Genomic DNA, 18,725 nt, shown 5'->3' on the forward strand with positions numbered 1-18,725 from the left:
CAAAACACCCAGGTGCCATCAGGAGGTCCACCAGCAAGGCCAGGACACTAGAAGCCCTCCCACTGTGCCTTCCCCTCAAACACCAAGAATGCAGAGCATCACTGCCCCAGACAGAGAGTTCCAACAATATGCTGTGGCTAATAGCCACTGATGGACCTCTACTCTATATGTTTATCCAATTCCCTCTTGAAGCTTTCTGTGCTTGCAGCCACCACCGCCTCCTGCGGCAGTGAATTCCATGGTGATGTGCTTTAACTTGGACAACTTTGCTGACCCCCATAACGCGTAGAGTTCCCAGCTAAAAGGAATTCTTAAGACTTCCAGCTGGCAGCCAGAGAGCTCCCTTGGGCTGCTGCTGCTACCTGCAATGGCTTCATAGAGGCCAAGCTGAGTCTCCTCCTCCTCCTCTTCTTCCTCCTGCAGCCCCTCGCAGAGGGCTCGGCAATCCTGCAGCGCCAGCAGCCCTTCGCTGAGCGACTCCTCCAGCTTTGCCACCGCCTGCTGGTAGTCATCCGCGCTGTAATGCTGCAGCCCGGCTTCATAGGCCACCTGCGAAGCCAACAAAGCCACATTAGTGTCAGAGAACAGCCCAGGAATGCAAGTCTCTAATAGGGAAGTGCTGCCCCCTAGGGGTCTGTTGCAACTGCGCACGCAAGCAGTGGCCTAGTTCTCAGGACTGGATCCTCCATGGGTAGCATTGCCAACTCCAGGTTGGGAAATTCCTGGAGATTTGGAGGCAAAACCTGGGGAGAGTGGGGTTTGTAGAAAGGAGGGACCTCAGCGGGGTATAATGCCAAAGAGTCCGTCCTCCAAAGCAGCCGTCTTCTCCAGGGGAACCAATCTCTTCAGTCTGAAGATCAGTTGTGATTTGTGGATATCTTGACACCCCACGTAAAGGGTGGCAACCATGTCAATGGGTTTCCAGACAAAGACTCCCTCTGAGTTTTCCTCATCCCAACAAGACCCAACCCAAACCCCTCACATGAATACAAATCGCACAACTTGACCTCTGGGATGGCTGCCCCTGGGGCCTATGGTATTTTGTCCCCCAATTCCCCATACCTTTAGCATTTTTCTCTGTGCCACATTATTTTGATTCACCATTCACCTAAAAAAATGGGAGGCAAGAGCGTGTGGGAGGGCAATCTAGGCCCTAAGTACATGTTACATTTTCCTCACGTTATCCCAGGTCCACATTAACTAGACATGCGCTGTGAGTTCTCTGCTGGGAAGTAAATTCCCAGGTGTGCGTGGGCCCAATTAGGATCAGGGCTGTGGTGCCCAGGGAGAGGGAGATAAAGTCTCTCCCTCAGCAAAAATGGCCTGGGGAACTGCTGTTTGCCCCTTTGGGAATAGCAGCCCATCAATACACCTAGAGGACCGTCTCCTCTCGTATGTCCCCCTGCGCAGGCTGTGATCCTGAGGCTGCCACCTACTGGCTATTTCTCCACTTGAGGTGGTCCACCTGGCACTAACCAGAACATATGCCCTTTCCATCATCGTATATATTTATTGCTCACAGACCATTTGGTCATAAGCAAATGGCAATGAAATAAAAAAAAAATCATCAGTATTATAGATTTTACAGAATTTATAAAATAAACATTTAGAATCAGCAAAGTGCACAACATAAAACATCATTTCCCATTTTCTTAAAATCCTCCTCTTGTCTCTTAAATCTAAACACACCCAGAAGAAATTTTACACCAGAAACTGTGATGAACATATTTATTTATTTATTTATTTATATTAAGATTTATACCCCGCCCTTCTCACCTAGGTGTCTCAGGGCGGCTTACAACACAATAATTAAAACAATTTCAGTTTAAACAATTAAAATACCATTAAACCATAATTTAGTAAAAAACAAGATAGAGTAAAAACCGGCGGCCTATAGATACATTTTTCATCCAGGATATTTTACATTGTCAGTTAATATCATAGGCCTGCCGGAAGAGGACTGTCTTACAGGCCCTGCGGAATTGCCCTAGATCCCGCAGGGCCCGCACCTCTTCCGGCAGCTGGTTCCACCAATAAGGTGCCGTTATTGAGTAGGCCCGATCCCTGGTGGATTTTAGGCGGGCCTCCTTTGGCCCGGGGACTACCAACAGGTTTTGTGAACCTGAACGTAGTACTCTCTGGGGAATGTGTGGGAAGAGACGGCCCCTAAGGTAGGCAGGTCCTAGGCCATATAGGGCTTTAAAGGTAATAACCAACACCTTGTACCGGACTCGGAATATTACTGGCAGCCAGTGCAGACCCTGGAGCCCCGGTCGAATGTGCTCCCATCTTGGGAGCCCTAATAACAGCCGGGCAGCAGCGTTCTGCACCAACTGCAGTTTCCGGGTTCGGCACAGGGGTAGCCCCATGTAGAGGGCATTACAGTAGTCCAGCCTCGAGGTGACCGTAGCATGAATCACTGTTGCCAGGTCGTCACGTTCCAGGAAGGGGGCCAACTGCCTCGCCCGCCTAAGATGAAAAAAAGCGGACTTGGCAGTGGCTGCTATCTGAGCCTCCATCGTCAATGAAGGCTCCAACAGCACATATGAAGCTGCCTTACACTGAATCAGACCCTCGGTCCATCAAAGTCAGTATTGTCTTCTCAGACTGGCAGCGGCTCTCCAGGGTCTCAAGCTGAGGTTTTCCACACCTATCTGCCTGGACCCTTTTTTGGAGATGCCAGGGATTGAACCTGGGACCTTCTGCTGATGCTCTACCACTGAGCCACCGTCCCTCCCCATGATGGTTAGATCAAAGCCACCAAGCAAAAGTTGGAGCTTATTTGCCACAGGCAGATCAATATCAAAAATCAAAGGGTCGATAAAGTGTTTTCTTAAGTAGTTACACTTTTGGCAAACAAAAAACACATGTTCTACAGTTTCAACAGAGCCAGATCCACAATCACATAATCTCTCAGAATAGGGCTTTCCAATGCAGCCCCCATTCCTTCAAAAGGTGAGGGAACGCCATCATTAGAAATCTTCAGAAGGTACTACGAGGCCATCTTATTTGCCAAGGCCTTTAAAGGTACCCAAACAACCTGATGGCCTAGACCAGGGAGGGCCAAACTGCAGCTCGGGAGCCACATGTGGCTCTTTCACACATATTGTGTGGCTCTGGAAGCCCTCACCACCCCAATGGCTGGCTTGGAGAAGGCATTTGTCTCTTTAAATCAGTTCTCCAAGCCAGCCAGCAGCTTGGAGAACACATGTAAAGTTTAAGTTGCTTTCATTCTACCTCTCCCACCCTCTCCCCACCTTCCTTCCTTCCTTCCTTCCTTCCTTCCTTCCTTCCTTCCTTCCTTCCTTCCTTCCTTCCTTCGATGCATCTTGTGGCTCTCAAACATCTGACGTTTATTATGAGCCTGAAGTTCTAATTCAGCAAAAAAAAAGTGCCCCAGCTATCAACTATGCCCTGGAGCTCCTAGATCTGATGGCCGGAGCGCGGCACAATGGGGGCTTCTAGATATGGCAGCTGGGGGCAGGGGGACTCGGCCTCAGCAACTGGGATTGAATCACACACTTTCCATGCATAAAGTCAGGCCATTGTCTAAAAAACTCCTGGATTTATACTGTTATAAAAATGCCCATTGTGTGCCCTGCAATTTTTTCATTTAAAAGCTGTTTCCCCCTCTCCCTTAGCTGCAACTGGGGACCATGTGCTTGTCCTTGGGAAGGGAAGAGTTTACCTTCCACAAGTATTTTTCACCAGCTGCTTCCCACCCCTGGCCAGGCTGTCTCTCAGCAGCAAAGCCCCCCCCCCCCCCCACTACACTGGGGGATGCAGAAACTATACAGGGCCAGCCATCTGCTGCGGTACTACCCAGGGAGATAATCTCCCATCTGGAAAGCAAAGCCTCCCGGTGAACAGAGTCCTGGATCAGCTGCAGAGAAGTGGAGCAAATGCGGAAGTGAAGAAGACAGGATCATTCTCGCATGTTCCACTGTGTGGGTGTGGCACAGTGGAGTGTCACACTGGGAGAGCCAGGTTTGAATTTCTGCTCTGCCAATGGAGGCTGGCTGGCTGGCCAATCACACACGCTCTCAGCCTAGCCTACCTTGTAGGGTTGTCGTGTGGATAAAACAGAGGCAAGGAGAATGATGTAAGCGGCTTGGGGTCCTAGCTGGAGGAAAAGGTTGGGTTCAAATGGCGTCGATAGAGCACTTTAAAGACTAACAATCCCAAATTAAATTACCTGGGTGCAACATTCCAATTAGACCTGAAATCTTACTGCTGAACTACTGGCCTCAAGGAACATATCCTTCAAGAAACAAAGACCTAATAGATCCAATTACTGTAGCTGCCAGAACATCAATTGCCACCAAAGAGAAAAAACCAAGAAGCACCTAGCCTGTCTCTATGGTATTGCAAGCTGTGGGATCAATATATAATGGAGAATATTTCAGAAAGAATCCACAGAGCACTGCAATTTCCTAAACAAACTTAAGTCTACTGGAAAATGGCACCTCTTTCTAGACTACTTGGTAAACAAACAAATTATACCACTTGGGCACAGCTACAGAGAGATGCTATAAAATTGTTTTTCTAAGACATGAAATGTTGTCCCTCTTTATTACAAGCACATGTTGTTGGTGTGTTACTTCATACCTCTGTAACTCTACATAAGCTAATTTAATAAAAAATTATATGGAAAATAACATACTGGTACATAGGTCGGAATATTGATTTTTGTCTGGCCTGTATTTAAATTTACCTTGCAGAATCTACAGTGCACAACCAGCTCACCTGTTTTAGATAGAGTGGCCTGCCTGTTTCTATTGGCAGAAGCCTTTCTACCCAAGAAGACTGTCAGCCTCTACAAAGCCACCTTTCTAAACAGCCTTAAAGCATCCCCGTTCCCGTAAGGGTCTTACCCAATGCGGCATGGCCTCAAGATCCCGGAAGCTCTCTGCTTTCACTCCCGCCATGCGCTGGTATTTTTCCATGTCCTCGCGCATCTGCAAGTGCTGAGGGTTGGCCACGAAGAAAGTGTGAGCGGAAGCAACAGCCTCGTCCAGTCTCTTGAGCTGTTGAGACAGAATCGCTCCACTGAGAAACCGAGGTAGCAGGAAAGGGCAGCATCATGGGTTGGGGGAGGGGAAAGAGATTTTTGGCAACATCTCAAGGCCTCTTTCGGATTAAAATGGAGGGAAACCCCAGTTTGTTATGGAACTCAATAATTCATAATGTAAGGATAGTGCAGGGGTGGCCAAACTTGCTTAATGTAAGAGCCACATAGGTCAGATTTTTGAGAGTCACAAGACATGAACGTCAGATGTTTGAGAGCAGGAAGGAAGGAAGGAAGGAAGGAAGGAAGGAAGGAAGGAAGGAAGGAAGGAAGGAAGGAAGGAGAAGAAGAAGGATACTGGATTTATATCCCGCCCTCCACTCCGAAGAGTCTCAGAGTGGCTCACAATCTCCTTTACCTTCCTCTCCCACAACAGACACCCTGTGAGGTGGGTGGGGCTGGAGAGGGCTCTCACAGCAGCTGCCCTTTCAAGGACAACCTCTGCCAGAGCTATGGCTGACCCAAGGCCATTCCAGCAGGTGCAAGTGGAGGAGTGGGTAATCAAACCCGGTTCTCCCAGATAAGAGTCTGCACACTTAACCACTACACCAAACTGGCTCTCCGAAGGAAGGAAGGAAGGAAGGAAGGAAGGAAGGAAGGAAGGAAGGAAGGAAGGAAGGAAGGAAGGAAGGAAGGAAGGAAGGAAGGAAGGAAGGAAGGAAGGAAGGAAAGCAAATAGATGGGGTGGAGGGAGGGAGAGGAGGAGGAAAGAAAGCAACCTTAACTTTAAATGCATTCTCTAAGCTGCTGGCTGGCTTGGCTCAGAGATGTAATTTAAAGAGAGAAATGCCTTCTCCAAGCCCGCCAACAGGGCAGTGGGGGCTTCAAGAGACACACAATATGTGTAAAAGAGCCACGATTAGCAGCAGATTGAAAAACTGTCCTTTTTTTAAGCAACAGGGATTTGTGCCTTTGACACACGCAGCTAGAACACAGGTCTACTTACTAGTTTAGATCAACAGTCCCTCTAGGAGCAGAATCACACATTGGATAGGAAATACAGGTGTTCTGAAAGATTATTCACCCTAACCTGGTGGCCCAGATTACATCAGATCTCTGAAGCTAAGCAGGACCAGCCATGGTTAGTACCTGGATGGGAGACCGTCAAGAAAGTCCAGGGTAGCTATTGCAGAGGCAGGCAATGGCAAGCCACCTCCATTTGTCTCTTGCACTGAAAACTCTATGGGGTCACCATAAATTGCATGTAATGATGGAATATTCCAGCATTAAGAATAATCATATTTAGGTTGAAATTTAGAGGCTGGGAGCTATCCTTTCCCCTAACAGGTATCCTTAATAGATCTTCACATTTTATTTCCAAGCTTTTAAAGTCACTGTGTACCAGACAACTGCAACTCTGTGAAATTATTTGGACAATTAAAAAAAAAATAGCACCCATGAAGGATAATGTAAGAATGGAGATGTCCTGGGAGACTATACCCTAATCTGAGGCACGGGGAAGGTGAGGAAAAGGATCCCACATTGCGAGCGACGGTGCAAAGGTTAGAGTGCCAGACAAGAATCGGAGATGCCAAGGTTCGAATCCCCGTTCTGACATGGAAGCTTTCAAGGTGACCTTGGACCAATCACACTCTCAGCGTAACCTACCTCACAGGGTTGTTGTGACGATCAAATGGAAAAAAGAACAGTGTAAGCCATTTTGAGGACTCACGGGAGAGAAAGGTGGGGTATAAATGAAGTAAACAAAATGATGGCACAGCTTTTTTTGTAGCAGGAACTCCTTTGCATATTAGGCCACATTCCCTGATGTAGCCAATCCTCCATGAGTTTACAGTAATAAGAGCCCTGTAAGCTCTTGGACGACTGGCTACATCAGGGTTGTGTGGCCTAATATGCAAAGGAGTTCCTGCTACAAAAGCAAGCCCTGAAGGCACTGCTTATAGCCAAATCTGGTAATAGCTCCCCCTTCCCCGCACCACTCTATTTAAAATATTCCTTTTACTTCCCCTACCTCCACCAGGCCATTTTGAAAAGGCCAACGTGGAACTACACAGAGGCCTGTGATTGTGATTTGTGCGCATAACTCATACCACCGCAACGCAACCCGTGTTATGTTCCTTGCATGCGCACAGTAACATCCCATGACATTTAGCAGCCTACATGGAGTGGGCGAAAATCCTCAGAACTGGGAATCTGAAAATGCAAACACAGAAGATTGCTATATTCAGGCTAACGTAACTTTTGCAAGGTTTGAATTTTTGAAGCGCATAAATGATCCTTGGGCTCTGTACATCCCGCTCCCTTGGGAACTGCACATTTTTGTAGGTTGGTGGCGGTGAAGAAGAAGCAGTCACAGCCTTGTCCTCTACAGCCAACTTTTGAGAGGTAATTCTGGGAAACATGCTTTTCAAAGAAAGTTGGGGAAATATACATTTATATCCCACCTTTCTCCCCAGTAGAAACATAAAAGGGCTTACAGCCAGGCCTCATTTTGGACAGGAGCTCACAGGAGCCGAGCTCCAGAACCTCTAAATTTTATTATGCCCTTTCTTTCTCACCCCACCCCCACGCAAAAAATACTTGCTTCTGGGCTCCATTGTTCAAACTCACTGTGAGAATTTTGCTGAACTATGAGATTTGATAAACTTTCTAATATTTTTCTCCACAGAAAAATGGGAAAATAAACAAAACATATAACGCAGATAGATGGAAATCTTCATCATGCCACTTGGGCCGCATAAGAGAAAGTAATTTAAAAAGTACAACGGGAGTAATTTATTATTTGCATTTATATCTCACCCTCCCCAATTGGGCTCAGGGCGGCTAACAAGTAAAACGACAATGTTAAATTATTACAATAAAACGTTGTTAAAAACATGACAATATAAATTAAGATGTAATTTGTGGTTCCAAATAAGATTTTAAGTAAGGTTTGATTGTGACAATTATAATTCGAGAAGCATTTTACGGTAGATGCTGAACAGATATAATTTAGTACACCTTCCAATGATGTCAGGGGCGTGTGGCATACGCAGATGAGTTGTGCTAATGAGCTCCAGCACCTCTTTCTCTACTAAATGACTCCTGCTGACAGCACTCTCTACACCTCCATTTTATCTTTACAACAACCCTGTGAGATAAGTCAGTCTGAGAAGGGTGTGTCTGGCCTACGTTTCCATGCTAGAATGGGAACTCGATTGTGCATCTCTCAGCTCCTAATCCAACATGCTAACAGGACACAGTTCCCATTCCATGCTAGAATGGGAACTCGAATGTGCATCTCTCAGCTCCTAATCCAACATGCTAACAGGACACAGTTCCCATTCCATGCTAGAATGGGAACTCGAATGTGCATCTCTCAGCTCCTAATCCAACATGCTAACAGGACACAGTTCCCATTCCATGCTAGAATGGGAACTCGAATGTGCATCTCTCAGCTCCTAATCCAACATGCTAACAGGACACAGTAGCAGTGCAAGTGATGGGTCCTCTGAAAAAGTTTCTGCTGCAGATGCTGTCTTGGGGACTATTTCGTGGCCGCCTCCGTGCTTTGGGTTGCCAAGTTCGGGTTGGGAAATCCCTGGATTTAGGGGTGGAGTCTGGGAAGGGAGGACCTTGAGGCTCCTTCCCCTCCTAGTCCCCTGGGGAAGGAAGGAAAGAACCAGAGGCTTTCTTTGCCCAGTTCCCTGGATCCTGTGGGAGAGTGCAAAGAAAGCACCTTTAAGACTAACAAGTGCTAATATTTTAAGCATGTTTGATTTTTAAAGTTTTTTTTTTTAAAAAATCTTTAATCATGTTTGTCTGTGTCCTTTATAAAGTTTATATCTCTGCTACCTAATCTTAAATAGATACACCCATGGCCTGGCCCAACGCAGCCCAACCCAACAAGTTCTCATTCATGTCAGATCCGGCCCTCATAACAAATAAGTTCGATAGCCCTGCTCTAAGCTGAGTTTGTGTGAGCTAGCTCAGTTTTTTCGCCTCCAGCTCACACATGGGTTTTTTTGTCTTAGCTCAGGAAAAATGAGCCCAGAGCAAACCAATTGATGCCGTCGCTCCCAACTTTCATGCCAGTCGCTCCCAAAGTAGAATTTTTGCCCACAAGACTCCACAGCTTAGAGCAGGGGTGTCGAACTTATTTGTTATGAGGGCCGGATCTGACATAAATGAGACCTTGTTGGGCGGGGCCAGGTCAGGTTCGGCAGAGCCATGTTTGTACCTATATAAGATAAAGTAACAGAAATAAAAATTTTATAAAGAACACAGACAAACACAAATATGCATATTTTTAAAAACTTAAAACATGCTTAAAACGTTAGCACTCATTGGTCTTAAAGATGCTTTCTTTGTATTTCTCCCATGGGATCCAGAGAACTGGGCAAAGGAAGCTCTGGCTTCCTTCCCCAGGGGAGGGGGGGTGAGGAGCCTCAGCCAATAGAAGGAAGAGAGGCTTTGCTCAGTAGCAATCGAGAGAGCCTAGCAAAGCAAACTGTTCCTCCTCCCTTCCAACCCCAAGGAAGGAGCCTCAGCCAATGGAGAAAATCGAGGCTTTGCTCTGTAGCTCCTGTGCACTTGAGCAAGCCTTGCAAAGCCAGCTGTTATGCAGAAGAAAGCAAGAAAGAGGGAGAAGGAAGCAGATGACAGCCAGTTGCTTGGGGGCCTGATAGGACCCTCCGGGGGCCTGATTCGGCATGTTTGACACCCCTGGCTCAGAGGGAGCATTGGTCACTGGGGTGGTCACCCTAGGTCACTCGCTGAGCTCCGAGGCAGGCGGGAAGAAGAGGGCGGCGACAGGCCCCCCTCGGCGAGGGCCTCACCTTGAAGAAGGCCACTTGGAGGTAGTTGTAGGGCTCCCTCTCCTCGAAGTCTCGCTCGATCTCGGCGGCGGCCCGGTGGAGGGAAGGCCGCCCCTCCAGGCGGCGCGCCAGGCACTCCTCCAGGCACTCGGCCCGCTGCAGCACCCGGTCGAAGAAGCCCGTCTCCCAAGGCTGCCCGAGGAGCGGCGGCACTGCCCAGCCCACCTCGGCCCGGCACCCGCGCTGGCAGTGGCGGCGCGCGTCTTGGAGGCGCGCGTAATTGTGCACGGAGCGCTGGAGCAGCTCGGCGGCCCGCGGCCAGTCTTGGGCGAAGTACGCCCGCACGCCGTCGGCGTAGAGGAGGTCGAAGGGAGCCAGCGGGTTGCAGGAGCCCAGGGAGAAGGAGAGGCTGAGGCCCAGGAGGACGAGGCGGCCGGGAGAGGCTGGCATGGCCGGGAGGGAAGAAAAGGGCGGCAGGAGCGAAGAAGGCGACGCAAAGAGGCTACCAAAGCGCCTTTGCTGGGGAAGGAGGCCTGCCTTGTTGGCAAAGGGGGAGCGGAAGGCGGGGAGCCGAAGGAGCCTGCCCGCCGGAGGCTGGGAATTCCTTCCAGGAGGAGGAACGCACAAAGCCCGCCCGCTTGTCTGGAGAGCGGGGCCAAGCCGGCCCAACAGGGCCGAGACGCCAGGGTTCCGCCAAGACGGCAGCCAAGGAGCATCTTTTTTGGAGTAGGGTTGCCAGGCTCCAGGCGGGGCCTGGAGATCTCCGGCTTTTGCAGCTGAGCTCCTGCTGGTAGAAGTCAGCTCCCCTGGAGGAAATGGGAAACCAGAGAGCTCACGGGTAGGAATAAGGTATATAACTTAGAACCTCCGTGAGAGCTGTAACTAATACATATATTCAGGGCTTTCTTTGTAGAAATAGCCCAGCAGGGACTCATTTGCATATTAGGCCACATCCCCTGGCATCGCCATTGTTTCACGTAGGGTTTTTTGTAGAAAAAGCAAAGCATGACCTCATTTGCAGATTAGGCCACAGCCTCTGGCACCAAGCCAGTTGGAACTGCGTTCCTATGCGTTCCTGCTCAAAAAAGCTCTGCATATATTGAAAACAATATAAACAACAGCAAGAAGAAGAAGACTATAGATTTATACCCCGCCCTTCTCTCTGAATCAAAGTGGCTTACAATCTCCTATATCTCGGTCCCACAAACACAACAACAGACACTCTGTAAGGTGGGTGGGGCTGAGAGAGCTCTGACAGAAGCTGCCCTTTCAAGGACAACTCCTGTGAGAGCTATGGCTGACCCAAGGCCATTCCTGCAGCTGTAAGCAGAGGCGTGGGGAATCAAACGTGGTTCTCCCAGATAAGAGTCGGCACACTTAACCACTACACCAAACTGGCTCTCACAGAAACTAAGGACAAATAGAAGTGTGGAGCCGTGCTTGATCCTTGGAGACAGACAGAGCAGAGCCAAGTTGAAATTGTATCCCTTGGTGATCTGCCTGAAGAAGGATTCTCTGAAAGTGGGCAGAAGAAGCAGTCCAGTCGCAGCCATGCCAGTTTGGGAACTGCATTCACACCTGCATTGGACTTCAGGAAGTCCTACAAATGAAGAAACAACATTGTGTATTGTAAAATGGACTGCAAAATTATTCCAAATTAATATGTGAAAAATACTATGGTTAAACATTTTGTTTTCAATATATATTAGTTAAAGCTCTCGCAGAGTGTTCTAAGTTATATGCCCCCGGAGGAAATGGCTGCTTGGAAGGGTGGGCTCTAGGGCATTGTGACCATGCTGAGGCCCCTCCCCTCCCCAAACCCCGCCCTCTCCTGGATCCACCCCCAAAGTCCCCAGGTATTTTCCAACACTAACCTGGCAACCTTATTTTGGAACTGAGGAGCGTTATGCCGAGAGAGGGGCTCTCTGCCCCTTCATCAGCTCACCCACCCGCCAGACCTGCTGTCTGGATAGGGTTGTTGTGAGGACTGAACAGAGAAGGGTTTTAGGGTTGCCAGCCTCCAGGTGGGGCCTGGAGATCTCCTGCTTTTACAACTGATCTCCAGCAGTGTTCCTTCTAAGGGGTGGCCACACTGAGGTTCAGGGGCCACATGTGGCTCTTTCACAGATATTGTGTGACTCTCGAAGCCACCACTGCCCAGCTGGCAGCTTGAAGAAGGCATTTAACTTTAAAGTTGTTTTCTTTCCACATCTCTCTCATCTATCTATCTATCTATCTATCTATCTATCTTCTATCTATCTATCTATCTATCTATCTATCTATCTATCTATCTATCTATCTATCTATCTTCCTTCCTTCCTTCCTTCCTTCCTTCCTTCCTTCCTTCCTTCCTTCCTTCCTTCCTTCCTTCCTTGTGGCTCTCAAACATCTGACATTTATTCTCTGTGGCTCTTACATTAAGCACGTTTGGCCACCCCTGAGCTAAGTGGTATCTGCAGAGCCGTCTCCTCAAGAATGTCCCCAGGAGAGTGTTACGCTCCTTAGACAGCAGTTTTTCAGTCCTGGCCCCTACCTAGTAGAACGCTGTGCCGGAAGGCACTAGGGCCCTGCAAGATCTTTTGCAGTTTCGCAGGGCCTGCAAGGCAGAGATGTTCCACCAGGGTTTTGTTTGAGGACAGGATGCTGGGGCTGGCATCCCTCTCCCTTCTCCCACAAGGGGGCGCCCTGCCCTGATGCAGCCTCTAGAAAACAGGAGTTGACAGCACTTCGTAACAGATGTCATTGGGTTTGTAACCAGTTGTTTGTAATTGGTTTTAATGATTATTGTATGTTTTTATTGTTGTATATTGCCTAGAGCCCAGCTTTGGCTGGGATGGGGCGATGCATCAAGTTGAAACAACAACAATAATCAGGGCTCTTTTTCTAGCAAGGGCTCCTCTACATATTAGGCCACACCCTCCTGATGTAGCCAATCCTCCTGGAGCTTACAGTAGTCCCTGGACTAAGCCCTTTAAGCTACAAAAAGAGCCATACTACTACTACTACTACTACTACTACTACTACTACTACTAATAATAATAATAATAATAATAATAATTTGTTGGTGATCCCTGACCCCAAAGATGTCAGGCTGTCCTTAGCCAAGGACAGATCCTTTTTGGTCCTGGCCCCAACCTGGTGGAACTCTCTGCCGAATACCATCAGGGCCCTGCTGGATCTTATGCAATTCCACAGGGCCTGTAAGGCAGAGATGTTCTGCCAGGTTTTTGGTTGAGGGCAGCAACGGTTCCCATTCTGGCTGGCACCCTCTCCTCCTCTCCAGGCTGCTCTGGAGGCTTGTCGTACCTCCAAGATGGCTGCAGTCCAGAATAGTGAAATTTCGCCATCTGACTTTTTAGACTTAACGGCATTAGTATTACTTACGTGTATCATTGCACGGTGTTGATGTTTTTATTGAATAATGTACATCACCCAGAACCCTGTAGTAACAGGGATTGGGGAATCCATAAATTTAATAATAATAATAAACAATAATAACCCTTGCACTGTGATGCTGTGGATACCAGTTTCCCTGGTGAATGCCAGTATATCCTAGGGCTTGAAGCTGCCCTGGTTAATTTGTTGCAGACAGAAGATAATCAACAATCGCTCTCTTGAGTATACCATCTGTGCATCAGGGGTGCGTGTTCTGGGCAGGGACCCATCGAGGCATGCCAGGCAAGCGCTTGTGCTGCCAGATTTCCTGAGCCCCCCAGCGTCAGCTACGAGCATCACCCATGCACAGAGGCCTTTTAGTGCCTGAACAGCTATACAAAGCTACGGGGTGAGATCGTCCAGGAATTTGGAGCACGGCAGTGCTTCTGTTTCTCCTTTTCACCTGACTTAGGTGAGGCAGGATCAGCAGCTGGAAGTGGTAACAGGACGGACGAGGACCCATAAACTGTGCTTCAGTCTGGACAATGTAGAGATCATTGTTGGTTGACATTAAAACTGGTGGAAAAATAGGAAGACAGGCTGTTCTGGAGAGGGTCTCACAGACACCCTGAAGAAGCAAGTTCACAGCTTAAGGCAGGGTTGTCAAACATGGAGCCCAGGAGCTGAATTAGACCCCCGGAAGGCTCCTATCAGGCCCCCAAGCAACTGGCTCTTGTCTGCTTCCTGTCTTTTGCTTCCTTCTGCATCTCAACTTGCTTTGCAAGGCTAGCTCAATCGCACAGGAGCTTCAGAGCAAAACCTCAGTTTTCTCTATTGGTTGAGGCTCCTCCTCCTGCTGGTCCCCAGGGGAGAGAGGGAAATAGCCAGAGCTTCCTTTGCCCAGTTCCCTGGATCCCGTGGGAGAAATACAAAGAAAGCACCTTTATGACCAACAAGTGCTAATGTTTCAAGCATATTTTATTTAAAGTTTTTTTTAAAAAATCTTTAGTCGTGTTTTCTGTGTCCTTTAAAAAGTTTATATCTCTGCTACCTAGTCTTAAATAGGTACACACATGGCCCGGCCCAGTCCGACAAAGTCTCACTTATGTCAGATCCAGCTCTCATAACAAATGTTTGACACCCCTGGCTTAAGGGAACTCGAGCATCCTGATCGATCCAGGTGGGCAGCCGTGTTGGTCTGAAGCAGCAGAACAAAGCAGGAGTCGAGTTGCACCTTTAAGACCAACAAAGTTTTATTTAGAATGTAAGCTTTCGTGTGCTCTAAGCACACTTCACAGACAATAGTATGGAATGGCAAGCAGTTCTAAATATAGAGAAAGTGGTCAGTGAGTTAGTTCCATAACTCTGCATGCTAACTCACTGACCGCTTTTCTCTGTCAGACTTGGAACTTCAAAGTAAACGGACCATCATTTGTATCAAAGTAAATCCATTTATTTGAGAACTAGTGGTCTAGGGTAGAAGCAAGTTGGAATTGATACAGTTGACAGCAGAGCATATCATTTTAACCTCTAACATCAAAAGACAAACAATAAACTCATTCTCACACATTTGGGCGGCAATTGCGGGTTCCCATACCTCCTTATCTCTTTCCCAAGGAAGGAACCCTGCTGGTCACCTTGGGGCTCGCAATCTTCAAAGGCTCACTACATTTGTTAGTACTATGCAAGGAATTCCCTAGGGAGTTAGTGGCTGTTACAAAAGCATTTGAAATGCAGTCTTTTATTCTCAGGGCTCTTGCCTCCTTCAAGATGGAGTCAGTTAGGGCAAGAAGCCTGGGTGATTAAAATACATGTTAAGCAGTCAAGTTCCAATGTGTGACATTCTCTATATTTAGGACTGCTTGCCATTCCATACTTTTGTCTGATGAAGTGTGCTTCTAGCGCACGGAAGCTTACGTTGTGAATAAAACTTTGTTGGTCTTAAAGGTGCAACTTGGCTGTTGCTTTGTTCTCACGCATCCTGCGTTCGAGATGGAGGGTGCAGGTATCCCCTGAACTCTACAGAGCCGTCTGATCTCCCATGGCTAGACGGGGCAGATGCAATCACAAAATTGCTCAATTGCACAAGGAACGAAATTAACTTATCATTCACCTGGGGCTGGCCCCAGTACTCGGTAGCTGGTCAACTGATGTCCTGGATATGTCAGCATCTAAATTGCTGCACTTTCCAGAAGTGATGAACAGTGTTTTGGTAGCTTTGGATAGAGTTGGCTCAAGGTAATTCATCTTGGCGCAGGCTAGCCTGACTCATCAGATCTTGGGTCGGCCTTGGTTAGTATTTGGATGGGAGGCTACCGAGGAAGACCAAGGTCGCTACACAGAGGACGGCAATAGCAAACCACCTCTGAACATCACTTGCCTTGAAAACCCACATGGGTCACCATAATAAATCAGATGATACTTGAAGGCGGGCATCATTTGGGCTGGAGCTCGCAGGAGTAGAGCTCTGGAACCTCTAAAATTTAGAGTCTAAATGTTATTGTGCTCTTTCTTTCTTAGCCCTCCCCCCCAAAAAAATATTTGCTTCTGGGCTCTGTTCAACCCCCCCCCCCCCGTGAGATTTCTGCTGAACTCTAGGATTTGACAAATTTTCTAATATTTTCCCCCACAAAAAACTGGGAAAATAACCAAAACATATAAAGCAGACGCCACTGTGGCCACACAGGAGAAAGTAATTGAAAAGGTATGATGGGAGTAAGGTTTTATTATGACAGTTATAATCCATGAAGCATTTTGAGGTAGATGCTGAGCTGATATATTTTAATACACCTTCCAGTGATGTTGGGGTGTGTGGCATATGCAAACGAGTTGTGCTAATGAGCTCTGGCACTTCTTTTTTTTATGAAAGGACCCCTGCTTGAAGGCGATGTCCACCACCACCAAGGTAATTAATGTACTGTCACCTGCTCCAAGCCTTTGGAACAGGGTAAGCTATAGGTTTTACTCGTTTTGAAAAATTCCACCTCTCTAGAGCAAGGGTGTCAAACATACGGCCCAGGGGCTGAAGGAAGACCCTGGAGGGCTCCTATCAGGCCCCCGAGCAACTTGCTGTCATCTGCTTCCTTCTCCCTGTCTCTTGCTTCCTTCTGCATCACAGCTTGCTTTGCCAGACTTCCTCAATTGCACAGAAGCTACAGAGCAAAGCCTCTATTTTCTCCATTGGCTGAGGCTCCTCCCTAGGGAAGGAAGCGGGGGGGAGGCAAGCTTGTTTTTTCAGGCTCTCTCAGTTGCACAGCAGAGCTACTGAGCCAAGCCCTTCTTCCTTCTATTAGCTGAGACTCCTCCCCCACCCCCAGTCCTCTGAGGAAGGAAGAAAAGAGCCGGAGCTTCTATTGCTCAGTTCCCCGGATCCCATGGGAGAAATACAAAGAAAATACCTTTAACATCAACAAGTGCCAACGTTTTAAGCATGTTTTAAGTTTTTGGGGTTTTTTTTAAATATTTGTTTGTCTGTGTCCTTTATAAAGTTTATATCTCTGCTACCTAATCTTAAATAGGTACACCCATGGCCTGGCCCGAAAATGACCTGGCCCAACAAGATCTCGTTTACGTCAGATCCAGCCCACATAACAAATGAGTTTGACACCCCTCCTCTAGAGACCTGCTCTGTGCACTAAACAAAGGGCACAGAATGAAGTGGTTATAGGTGGTTATTTCTGATATCGATTGATGTCGTAAGAGCAGCAACACGAGATCCGGAGGATGAAAGCAGAAACACTGAGCGCTGAAACCAAATTGCCAGGAAAGGGGATTATAAGCACTGGGACAATCGACTTGGGATCCTAATGGATTCTGCAGCTCTTTTCTAAAAGGAATGCTTTCTGCCCCCACTAAGAATTTTGGCTCCAGTACAGGAATGCCAGAGTGAATTTGTGCGGTTTGAGTTATGCAAGAGAGCAGGCTACATCAGACTAATGGTTCTCTCTGGCTTTAAAATCAATGAAAATTGCACATCGCTCGCGCGCAATAATCCGATAATGCACCATTAAGGATTAAAAGAGGGCCTAAACTCACGTATATTTCAAGGTGTGTTATCTCAATTAAGTTTTGGGTGAGGTTACAGCAAAAATCAGAGTTGGCTTAGTGGCTAACAGCACGAGCTCTGAGCTAGGAAGGTCCCAGATAAGAGCTCACCTATGCTATGAATTCATTCGATGGCCTAAGGCCAACCACAGCCTCTCAGAATCAGCACTCCGTTCTCTGCCCAAACACACACCTGTTCAGATTGAACATAAGACTTTTTAGACACATTTTCTGTAATTTAAAAAACAAACAAATTACAGGCTGCTGTCTAATCCTCTGTTCAGTGCAGGGTTGCCAGGTCTGGTTTGGGGAATTCCTGGAGATTTGGGAATGGAATTTGAGGATGGTAGGATTTGGTGAGGGGAGGGAGCTGAGTTGAGTATAATACCATAGATCCCACCCTCAGTGGGGAAGAATGCCATAAATTCCACTCTCCTAAGCAGTCATTTTATCCCGGAGAGCTGATCTCTGTCAGCTGGAGGTCAGTTTGTCATCCTGAGGGAATCTCCAGGCCTCACTTGGGGAAGTTGGCACTTTGAGTTCAGTTTGTCTCAGGATATTCCGAACGTCTGATAGAATCAGGTAGGTAGCTCTGTTGTTTTGAAGCAACAGAACAAAGCTTGAGTCCAGTGGCACCTTTATGAGCGATGAAGTTTTTATTACGGGCGTAAGCTTTCATGTATGTGCACACAAAAGCTTATATCCAGAATAAAACTTCGTTGCTCTTAAAGGTGCCACTGGATTCAAACTTTTGTTTTCTTGATTTTTTGATGTTACTGGACTGTATGTTGTTGGATCTTACGTGGAAGGCTACTTGTATTGAACCCCAGGTCTTGGTGCAGTGGTTAACAACAGTGGTTGACTCTATCTGGAGAGCTAGGGTTGATTATCCTCTTCTCTACATGAAGCCTCCTGTGTGGTCTTGGGCCAATCATGGTTCTCTGAGAACTCTCAGCTCCACCTACCTCACAAGATGCCTGTTTTGGGGAGAAGAAGAAGAAGATGATATTGGATTTATATCCCGCCCTCCACTCCGAAGAGTCTCAGAGCGGCTCACAATCTCCTTTACCTTCCTCCCCCACAACAGACACCCTGTGAGGTGGGTGGGGCTGGAGAGGGCTCTCACAGCAGCTGCCCTTTCAAGGACAACCTCTGCCAGAGCTATGGCTGACCCATTCCAGCAGGTGCAAGTGGAGGAGTGGGGAATCAAACCCGGTTCTCCCAGATAAGAGTCCGCACACTTAACCACTACACCAAACTGGCTCTCCAAGAGAGAAAGAGAAGGTGATTGTAAGTTGCTTTGAGACTCCTTAGGATAGAGAAAAATGGAGAATAAAAACCTTATATACGTTTTATCCATTTTGTGATTGTTGATATGGCAATAAAAGTGTGTGTGTATAAAAATCTCTTATTCTTCTACGCAGATGCCTTATCCCTGAAATTGCCTGTAACATCTGGAAAATGTTGAATGAAATGCCATT

General features: G+C 47.5%; 2 protein-coding genes across 2 annotated transcripts in view; one reads left to right on the forward strand and one right to left on the reverse strand.

Annotated features, from left to right (window-relative positions):
- The window catches only part of P3H3 (prolyl 3-hydroxylase 3), a 35,292-nt gene extending 25,008 nt beyond the window's left edge, over nt 1-10,284 (reverse strand). The window contains exons 1-3 of the mRNA XM_060236878.1: nt 9,847-10,284; nt 4,875-5,027; nt 363-549 (exon numbers count right to left, since the gene is read on the reverse strand). Of these exons, the coding sequence (XP_060092861.1) occupies nt 363-549; nt 4,875-5,027; nt 9,847-10,275 (769 nt within the window). The 5' untranslated portion in view covers nt 10,276-10,284. The remainder of the gene's footprint in view (nt 1-362; nt 550-4,874; nt 5,028-9,846) is intronic.
- Nucleotides 1-18,725, forward strand: part of MLF2 (myeloid leukemia factor 2) — a 449,608-nt gene that overhangs the window by 181,782 nt on the left and 249,101 nt on the right. The gene's annotated exons all lie outside the window — the stretch shown is intronic.

This window comes from Heteronotia binoei, chromosome 4 (assembly GCF_032191835.1).
Source record: "Heteronotia binoei isolate CCM8104 ecotype False Entrance Well chromosome 4, APGP_CSIRO_Hbin_v1, whole genome shotgun sequence".
Taxonomy (NCBI): domain Eukaryota; kingdom Metazoa; phylum Chordata; class Lepidosauria; order Squamata; family Gekkonidae; genus Heteronotia; species Heteronotia binoei.